At 45.5% G+C, this 10,451-nt stretch overlaps 1 protein-coding gene across 1 annotated transcript; it reads right to left on the reverse strand.

The window, feature by feature from the left end:
* Positions 1-7,556: 7,556 nt before the first annotated feature.
* Positions 7,557-8,829, reverse strand: LOC113958839 (olfactory receptor 5AS1-like). The gene is given in 2 exon segments (XM_027667406.1): positions 7,557-8,329; positions 8,332-8,829. Coding segments are annotated over 2 exon segments (987 nt in total). The 5' UTR covers positions 8,546-8,829.
* Positions 8,830-10,451: the final 1,622 nt, after the last annotated feature.

Consider the following 10,451-nt stretch of genomic DNA (forward strand, 5'->3'; position numbering starts at 1 on the left):
TTTTTGCTGATACAGTCCCTGAGCAAAAAACTTGGCATGAGACTTAGGCTTACAGTTAGACCTTCAACAAGAGGGCTGCCTTGGTGTGATCAGAGAGAGCCAGAATGCTCAGGAATGCACAAAATTTCATTTAACACCTGTAGAAACAGTTCACCTATAGCTTTAAAATGCTTGATTTTGCCATGCTGGTTTAATTACAGATTAATAACAGATCTCAGTTAAAAATCAACAACTGTCCCAGATGCAACAAAAATACAGTAACCTTTTCTTTTTGTTTTCCCCCAAAGCTCAAAGTCCTGTAAATAAGATAAACTGCATCCAGTCAAATATTTGTTATGGAGAACCTCCATTCCACCCACGAATTTCAGTGTCATTCAGGTCCCAGACTTTCTGTAAACACAAAAGCAACTCTAAACTTGGCTCCAAGGCTGATCATGTGTGGGTAAATTTGACACTGATCTCAACTGTGAGTTTTGAAAGCTGTTTACTAAACACATCTGGGCTCCATTTGCTCTGTGAGATTAACTGCAAACTCCTTCTGTAGCTCCTTGGGCAAAACGTGGTGCAAGTTTTTCAGTTGTTTCTTTTAGGTGTCCAAATTTCTCCACGTGGGAAAGCCGGGATTTCATTGAGTTTTCACTGGGTACTTACAGCACAGAATGCAAATGACTGGGGAACACAGAAGTGCTGGTTCCTGGAAACACTCTCCAAAGACAGAAGGACAAAGGATGTTTGAAGTTATGCTGGGAAATTTGCCTTGGAGACTGAACACCAGGCTATTCTGATTCAGGAAAAAAAAGTCCCAAAGACCGACTAAAGGATTTTGTAAACAACTAATATAATCCCTGTTTTAAAGAGACAAACATTTTCTAAACTCTGTTACAGTGTTTTCTCTCTCTTGAACATTTTTGCATACAGTCTGAATGAAATGCGATAGATAACAATTCTCTAGTTTGTCCACACTACCCTTGATTTTATTTTTATTTATTTTATTTATTTATTTTTATTTATTAGTTATTTATTTTTACAAGCCTCTAAAAATACACTTAGAGTTAATAGAGCGAGGAAGAACATTGTTAATAACATGATAATTCTGTCAGCCCAGCATGGCCAGAAGCATAATTTGGTGCATTTACTTTCATGTATCAGCCCCTTTTAAACTAATTTCAAGACCAACTTCAATATCTTTGACAGAAAAGCTCCAGTTTGGATTCCAAAGGCATCCTGTGCACCAGCTGCATGTACTGGAGCTTCCACAACAGATTTTTCCAAGCTGCAAAAGTCACAATAATTTGATGTTGACATTCCACTACAGGCCACAATCCACAACATTTGCTACACTGTCATGATCCTCCTGCAGTGCCATCCACTTTATTTCCCTCTCAGATTTACCAAGTGTTAAAAACCAGGGGGTGGCTATCATTCCTGTTCTCTATTTCTGTTTATTTAACTTACTGTAAAACTGGAAAAAAATTGCAAATAGAACTACCAATCTAAAGTCAACAACTACAGGGAAATTTCTCAATATACCGAAAGATCACCTCCTTCCTACCATGAATTCCCCTGGAAAACACTGGGGAGTATCCAAGCCCTCATGAATGACCAGGCAGCTTTCATTCTGAGTAGGATACACAGGCAAAATGTTGTTTTTTAAAGATGAGGTTTCATCTGGGAATCAAAAAGAGGCGTCTGTCCTCCCTGTCTCTCATGCTGCCACCTTGTTTTCCACAAAAACTGGATTTGTTACCCTCCACAGAGACACTGATTCTTTATTTCAGACCACAGTTTGCACCTCAGGCCTCAGTTAATTTTGTGAGGATGTTCCTTAGGCACAGTTTTTGTAGCATCTTGAACAGATACTACAAAGCCTTCCAGAGAAGGTGGTGGCTGCTTTTATATTCAGCCACCCAGAAAAGGGGCTGGCAGGCAAATGCTTTCAAGCATGATGAGAAGAAACAAGCTTTTACAGGGAACTGGCGGTTAAAAACCGGCTTAAAGAACATGCAGCAGCCCGATAAAGCACCACAAAAAACAAGCAGTGGCCCATGTCATGATCTCTGTCAGGCAGGATGGGCGGGGGGGCACCTCCAAACTGCTGCTCAGCAGGTCTCTCCAGGAACTCATTTCATGGCTTATTTTAGAGGAAGTGAAGAGATTAAATCGATGTAGTGGCTTAGAAAAATTGGAGAGATGTTGTCTACAAGAGGTGAGAAAGCAGGGAGAGTTTTCTGGGAGCCTGTGGGAAAAGCAGGTTCTTGCTGTGCTGTGAAGAGACACTGAAAACACCCGTGTGGTTCATGCAGCTGAGATGGAGCCACAACTCCACAGCTTTCCTGCTAGGTGTAATTTCCTCCTAAGTCACATCTCTGACCTTGGCATCAAGCTAAAAATACTTAAAAGCAGTTCAAGGGGCTTGAGTTGGACCTGCTCCTATGTGTGTGACCTGTGGAGCAGCCAGATAGTGTTGAAAAGTGGAGTATTGTCCCTGAAATTCGACTCTGGATGAGCTGGACACAGCTCCTTCCACAAGCCAGCAGCAGCTGGGTGGGGAGGAGACCACTGGTGCTTTCCCTGCCTACTGAACAAACTGAGAAGAACCTGGTTCTCCTTTTCAAACTTATTCCACCAGCATTTGTGGGAGAAAAAAAAAAAGCCATTAAATTAGAAGAGAGAAATAAAGCAGGAAAAAATAAGTCTCTATTAGAGCAAGGCCTGACCATGATAGTAATAAATAGGTTGGATTAAGTCGTTGTCTTTGACTTTGCAGATGTTGGGCTGAGCCCACAGATATCAGCATTCCAGCAGCCAATAAAACAGTGACAGAGCAGGCCCCCTGCTCCATCAGGGCAGGGAGATAACAGGGAAGGGCAGCCACAGGAACATATGGACTCCTCAGCAATCACATCTGGCTGTTTCAGACTGGGCAGAACCATTAACTCCAGGCAGACCACCAGCTCTTAAACCTTGGCCACCAGGTCTTGCTGACCTGGGGTCGTGGTCAGAATGCTGGGAAGATGCTCCCACTAAAATTATCAGTTTTATGTGGTAGCAAAGCTCTCACACTGCCCTTGGACAGCAGCCACCTTAATTTCAGGTTTAAGGCAGCCAGAGGAATGCTCTGCCTGGTCTAAGGAATCAGTTCTTCCACCCAGTTGCTCTATGAGTAGCTTGCTCAGTCATGCATGGCCACACTGCCCAAAACCTGTCTAAATAGGCAGTGATGACCAAGACTGAAACTACTCAAATCAGGAACTTTCCAGTCTGACAAGAAAAAACCCAAGATTTCCGCTCCACACTTGTTTAGCACAGGCCAGGCCCTTCCTTGCTTTGTGTTTGGTGCTCCTGGTTCCTTCTAAAAGCCACTGTGAAGGGACACAACCCTCAGGGGAGCAGTAGGTTCAGTGTAAAGCTGCACCTTGCAGCTGAAACATTCCCATGACTCGAGGCTGCCAAAAAGGGGAGACTGAATTCTCCACCCACATGCCTTGTCTGTCTCCTTTCCCTGTCTCCAGCCACCCTTAGAGTGTTCACCAGGGTCTCTGCAGGCAGAGACTGGCAGAAAACAGCATTTTTGGCCAGTTTCTAGGGCTAGCTTGGCCAATGGATGGATCTAAAAGCTCCAGGGTCATGAGACACATGGAGGAGCTCAGCCAGCCACTCCTCAGCCAGCGACTCAAGGGCAAAGGGTGAACTGCCAGGATTTGGTTGAGATGCCAGGAATCCTGGGAACAGTAAGGATGTTCAGTCAGGCCCAAAAGGGTTCTCTTACAAAGCATTTCTGCAGTCAGGAGGTGCAGGTTGAGCAACAGGCTGACATCAGCTAAAACAACAGCCTGAGGGAGGGAGCAGCTCCAAGGCGAAACCACGTGGGCATTTCTTAGGTCACCAAGTAAAACAAGAGTTTCTGATTGGGAAGAAAAAGAAGCCAGAATTGCAGCATTGTTACTTAATCCAGGAAATTTTGTTTAGCAGAGACCAGCAGGCTCAGCATGACCACACAAAAAAGCTTTTTCTTGGAATTCCTAAGCACCTGCATCTCTGCCTCAGCCAGGTTCAACTAGCAGTGGGGAGTGCCTGAAAAAGGCAATTCCAACCTTTTTCCCTGCCTGTATTTACTCTCATGTACTCTGGAGTCACCAGGCTCTACCCCCTCGCCCCCATAAACTTCAAGAGGAACATGGATGACCGTCTCTGTCAGCCTAGGAAATGAAAGAAGATCCACTTCCAAAGTTTTCTACGGGAAGCCCTTGTCCTTTGCATCACCAGATTAGTCCTCCTTGCAAGGCTGTGACATCAGGTGGGAATGGGAGGGTTCAATACTTTCTTGCTGTATTCCAGAGGCCAGAAAAGCAGCTCAATCAACAGAAAAGAGTACTTCCCAAACTACTTCAACCTAAACTGCCCCACAGTCACACCACAGCCACAGAGAGACCTGTAATAACAAGGATGACAAGCTGGGAAGCAGCTGGGAATGGCAGAGACTGGAAAAAAAAAAAGGAAGGGGACACAATCTGTGTTTCCACAGCCACATCCAGCATAAGAACCACCGGTGCATGGAGAGGCTGAAGAATAGGAAGAGAAAGTGACACCACCGTTACTTTAGATCAACTGGAAACTTTCTCTTCTTGTTCCAGGGCCTCAAGAAGTGGCTTTTTCCAGAAGTAATTGGGAGGAGACAATTCTACCCCTTTCCCCATATCACCCTCAGCCATAGCCAGCCCCATCTCTCTGTTTCAGTGAGTTTCTGCTTTCCTGTCAGGTGGGAGGATCAGGATTGAGCAACAGCACCTAAGAAAGCAACCAAACCCTGAGGGTTGGATTGGGAATTGGGAAGTGGGGGAAGAATCTCTTCCTGACCAGCACATGACTTTTACTCATCTTCCTTACTGAGAATGAGATAACAATTCATTCTCAGGCAATGTGCTTTGCCTGATATCTACAATAACCAAATTAACAAAGTCACAATTCATTTGCCAAGGACAAGTTTTAAAACCCATTTTTTTTCTCCCCTTTGAAAACTTGTGTTATACTAGAAATCAGGAGACAAAGGAATGTTAATTAGCTTTAATTTCAGCTCTAATTTCAGTCCAGTTGCCTTGCGAAGGATGCTGTCCTTTACAGCTCTCTCTAGGAGGATTCCTGAAACTTTGTTAACATTCCCATCTTCTTCCGGCACCAGGATTACAGTCAAGAATTAGAACAACTCCCAGCACTCCTCCTCCCTTTCCAACCTCGAACGCAGAAGCTCAATAGAATTTGGGGGACGGTGGAAGGACAACAAAGCTGCCAGTGGTGCCTCCCAGTGCCATTCCATGGGCACAGCTCACACACCAGCCCGATCCTGTCATGGGAAAACTCCTTTTCCTAGAAGTCCTTCCCACTCTGTCGGTCTTCACACACATCCGCTTTGCTTCCTGAGGCTGTGTCACAACCCACTGGAATCTCCTCTCCCCTAGCAGAACCGATCCGAGCAGCACTTCCACACCCTGGAGGTGCGGGTTTGTCCCGGCCGGGCCGAGCCGCCACGCGGGGGCGCCCTCGCTGCGCTGACACCCGCAGCCGACAGGGGGCGCTGCGGGCGGAGGCGCTCTCCGCCGCCCCGGGGCACGCTGGGAGTTGTAGTCCCTCCGGCGCGGCGGGAGCGCTCAGCGGTACCCCCGCCATCGCCGCTCCCGGGGCCCGGCGGGGCCCCTCCGCCGGTCTCCGGGGCGGTTCCCGCACTGTTCTCGCGTCATGGACACTTAAAGATCTGCAGAATGTTCTATGCCATCCCCCAGCGCTGCCGGGATGGAGAGCTGTGGGGATCGGGCAGCGCTGTGGGGATCGGGCATCGCCGTCGCGCTGCGATGACATCACTGGTGCTGACACCGCCTCAGGCAGCGCGGTCAGACTATTCCCGATTTTTTTCCCTGCGCAATGACAATCATTTTCCGGTGTAATTATAATAATTTCCCTGCTGTTACGTGTCCTTCTGGCTCTGTGAGCCGCTCACAGCTCCAACTCTGCCACTGACTGTACTCGTAACTCCCTACTGGGACACGGCACTTAGGACACATTGTTAGTGCTGGATTAACGTTCGGGCTCGATTTCAGAGGTCTTTCCCATTCTTAATGGTTCCACGATCTCACAGCTGTTCCCACAGCCCGGTTTCTCAGCAGCCGGAGCCGCAGTTACGCAGTTGGGCATCCCAGAGTTGGACCTTGGACACTCGGCCCAGGGAGCTGAAAGCTGGGAAGAACATGACAGGGGAGGGCTACAGAGATGTTTTCATTCCATAGGAGGAAGGTTTTGCTTCCTCTGAGGTTGCTAGCCTGCGAAATTACCATTTTCACTGTTCGTAAGACAAAGTCCTGATTATCATTGAATCCCAGAATTTCGGAATGGTTTGGGTTGGAAGGGACCTTAAAGATCATAGAATTCTACTCCCCTGCCATGGGCAGGGACACCTTCCACCAGACCAGGTTGCTCCAAACCCTGTCCAACCTGGCCTTGAACACTTCCAGGGATGGGGCAGCCACAGTTTTTCTGGAAAACTTGTGCCAGGGCCTCACCACCCTCACAGGAAAGAATTCCTTCCAAATATCCCATCTAACACTGCCTCTGTCAGTGGGGAGCATTCCGTGGGCTTGGAAAGGATGGGATTAGGAAACCTGTTGTTTAACTGCAGGTTAGAGTGACAAGGAACAGTCAAGGGCAACTAGAAAGGCTTCTACAGTCATCAGCAAGTGGAAAATCCACCAAAAAAGGGTCCAGTGCTGAAATGTCAGGAATTCTGTGCAGAAAAAGCAGAAGTACCACACCCATGTTATACCAGGATACAGTTAATACTTGTTTATGCTGAATCCAGACACAGGTGTGCTACAAAAGTCTGTCTTGATATCATTGTGTGTGTTTTGTAACAGTGCCAGGCCCATAACCACCAACAAGCATTTCGTAACACAGTTAGGCAGAAATAAAAACCTGATTATTCTGTGGGAAGGGAAACAAGGGCTTGTGGTCTGCAGGCAGAAAGAGATGATGGAAAAATACATGTGAGTAGTAAAACTGTCAAGAACACAGGAGAACAAGCATGAAAAATGTCTGGGGGGAGCAGAAGAGGCAGGGAGGTGCCTAGTGAAACCTGAACAAGTCCAGCCACAAAAATATGGTAACACAAATAAATAAATAAATAGATAAATAAATAAATAAGAGACTCCTTTCTCTGTAGCGGGTATGGCAGAATTGTTTTAATTGGACTTTTCTTTCAAACATCTTGGTGAAGAGTTGTCTCAGTAATTGTAATCTGCAAAAATATAACTCTCTTCTGCATTTGGGATAGACCCGTTATGGACAGTGAGGCGAAAGAGATCATGGAATACTGGGATTGTTTGGGTTGGAAGGGACTTTAAAGACCGTGTAGTTCCAGGGTTGTCACTCACTGGATCCTTCTGGGATGGGATCCACCTGACCTGAGCTTCTGTTTGATAAGGTGAATCACCTTCTCAGTTGACTGCTTTTTCCCAGTGATTACCAAATGGACCTGGGAAACAAACCCCGATGCAGATATTCCTAACGACTCACCTACGTTTAGCCAAATGGTTCCCATTACTGGTGTTTTGGACCAGAAACACACTCCAAGAAAATCCCTGAGAAAAGACCCTCCTCTCCACTGTCCTCCTCAGGGCATCCTTCACTTCTTTGTTCCTCAGGCTGCAAATCAGGGGGTTCAGAATGGGAAAGACAAGAGTGTAAAATGCAGACACTACTTTGTCTGTGTCCCAGGAGGAGTGGTTGGAACTGGTCTTTAAATAGGTGAAGAGGAGGGAGCCATAGAACAATGCGATGACCGTCAGGTGGGAGCTGCAGGTGTAGAAGGCTTTGTACCTGCTCTCAGCCACCTGGATGCAGAATATGGTGCTGAGGATGCAGATGTGGGACACAGCGATGCTCAGGAAGGTGCTGGTCTGGATGAAGCCCCACAGGGTGACGAGCAGGACCTCATTGAGGCGTGTGTCAGAGCAGGAGATCTCCAGCAGCAGCGGGATGTTGCAGAAGTGGTTGATCCATCTGGAGCCGCAGAACGGCAGCGAGAATGTGAGGCAGGTGTGGACCAGCGAGGTCAGACCCCTGCTGAGGAATGCCCCAGCCACCATGGAGGTGCAGATCCTGTGGGACATGACCTCAGAGTAGAGGAGAGGCTGACAAATGGCCACGTAGCTGTCGTAGGCCATGGCAGCCAAAACAGTGGAGACAGCAAAGAGGAACATCTGCATCCCACAGCCAAGGAAAGAAATGGCTTTATACCGGGCCAAGAGGTTCACCAGCATCTTGGGAGTGATGGCAGAGGACCAACTGAGTCTAGGAAGGATAAATTGCTCAGGAAATAATACATGTGGGTGTGAAGGCAGGCATTGAGCCAGACTAGTGTCATGAGGCCGACGTTCCCCACCGAAGTGGTGCCATAGATGAGCAGGAAGAGCCCAAACAAAGGAATCTCCATCTCAGGCCAGTCTGTGAAACCCAGGAGAATGAACTCAGTCAGGGCAGTGCAGTTTCCTTTAGGCATTTCATTCCCTTGTGTTTGGCTTTGTGCACAAAAGATTTGTCAGGGGCTGACTCAGTCCTGGTGGATGTCAAGGCACAAACGCGTCACATCCTGCACGGGAAAAAGTGGTGGAAATTCAGGCACCTTGCTCAAGTCAGAGGGGAAACCAATGGTTTGGATGATGATGCCCATTGAAAGGAAAGCTTAGGAGGACAAAGAGAGCTTTAGAGACACATTTTAAATGTGGAATTCCTTCCTGTATATTCCTTTAGTATCTATGAAATAGGAGCTCGGGTGGGATTTTATAAGATCTAGGCAATAGTGTATAGAAACCATCCACATAAACCCACACCAGAGGTATAGAAAAGACTCTGTGTCCTTTCTTGGTGAAGACTTTTTTAGAAAAAAAGAAATAATAAGTTTGGAACAAACAGGAAACATTGAGTTTAAAGTGAAATATCACGTGTCATTCTAGGATTTCCTACAAATATATTGTGGGTTTATTTTCCCGAGGCTGATTAATTCTTAAGCAGTTAATGAAAAGCAAGTCATGAAGATTGTTTTTAAATATTCAAACTTAAATATTTTTAGGATTTCCGAGCAGTTTTCCCCACCTTTTGGGTTTTTTACCTGAAATTATTAATTGAATTTGAATTGGACTCAGTCTGCTAGAAAACAAATTCTGGGTATTAATTTAATATTTCAAGAAAAAAACCATAATTTTAATTTTGAGAAAGCTAATACACATTTCTGCTGATGCCAATATGAATTCTACACAGGGCAGATAAATCTTGCTCACCTTTACAGGAAAAATAAGGATTACAGAAGGACATCTAATAAAAGAACTGTTAATGCAGTTAAATAATTCTGTAAATATCAATGTTATGTGGACAAAGGCACAGACAAACCAGAAATGTCTATGTTGCCAAAATAAAATAATTATAATTTAAGATGCTTCCTCCAGGAGAGGATACTAAATGGTTCCAGAAAGGAGGATTTTAGATTCCAAAGGTGTTCGCAGACACTGGTTACAACAAATCTCACTTGCATTTTGCTTTGTAAAGGTTGGTGTGAGGAAGTCAGGATCACCAATATAAATTCCAGAATTTTGGATGATTACCCCTAAGTTAGGTGAATCCCATTTTTGGCAGCTTTGATCTTGTTTTTCAAGCCTTGGAGAAGGCTTAGGGCATCCTAAAATCTCAATGATTTTCTAGAAATGACCATTTACTCCCTAAAATATCTGGAGTGACTCAGGTCAGGACAGAGATCCCTCAGTTGAGGTTTATTTTTAGCCAGAAGATCCTATTACATTACCATTGATTTTGACACCACCACAGGCAATTTAAGAGATTCCTGGTGAAAGGCCAAAACCAGAAGATTTCAACCCCCCAAAATATCCCTTGGTTAGGTACACGTGGCTGTTTCTCCTTATTGTCACCTCTTGATGATGCTCTGAAATGAACTCACAGAAGCTCGAGCAGCTGCTAAAAAGTCAGTGGTCTCTGATGAAGACCTGCAAGAAATTTCAGTCCCCAGATAAAAATTTGGACAAAAAAATAATAATTTTAAAAAAACCACAATTTTTCCCCCCTTTTTAAAGGTATATTAGTATTTATTCTTTATTTTGTTGCATGGTGATGCAGCAACCTTTTCCTTTGATGGATCCAAAATTCACACAGTCAACAAGACTAAGACACAACTCCTTGAATGGAAGGAAATTTTACTCATCTGGAGACTCACCTGCTAGAGAAATATTTGAGATTTTTTTTCCTGGATGCAGGAAATGCTTCTTTTGGGGAATGTCACAGGGTTTATATCTTCCTTTTGGATACAGGAGACCGCGAGGTTCTCGAGGGAGGAGAAGAACAACCAATTAAAGTGGGGTGGGGGGTGGTGTGAGCTCCTCAGTGTGACCTGGAACCGG

This window comes from Corapipo altera, unplaced genomic scaffold (genome assembly GCF_003945725.1).
Source record: "Corapipo altera isolate COAL_440 unplaced genomic scaffold, ASM394572v1 114, whole genome shotgun sequence".
Lineage (NCBI taxonomy): Eukaryota > Metazoa > Chordata > Aves > Passeriformes > Pipridae > Corapipo > Corapipo altera.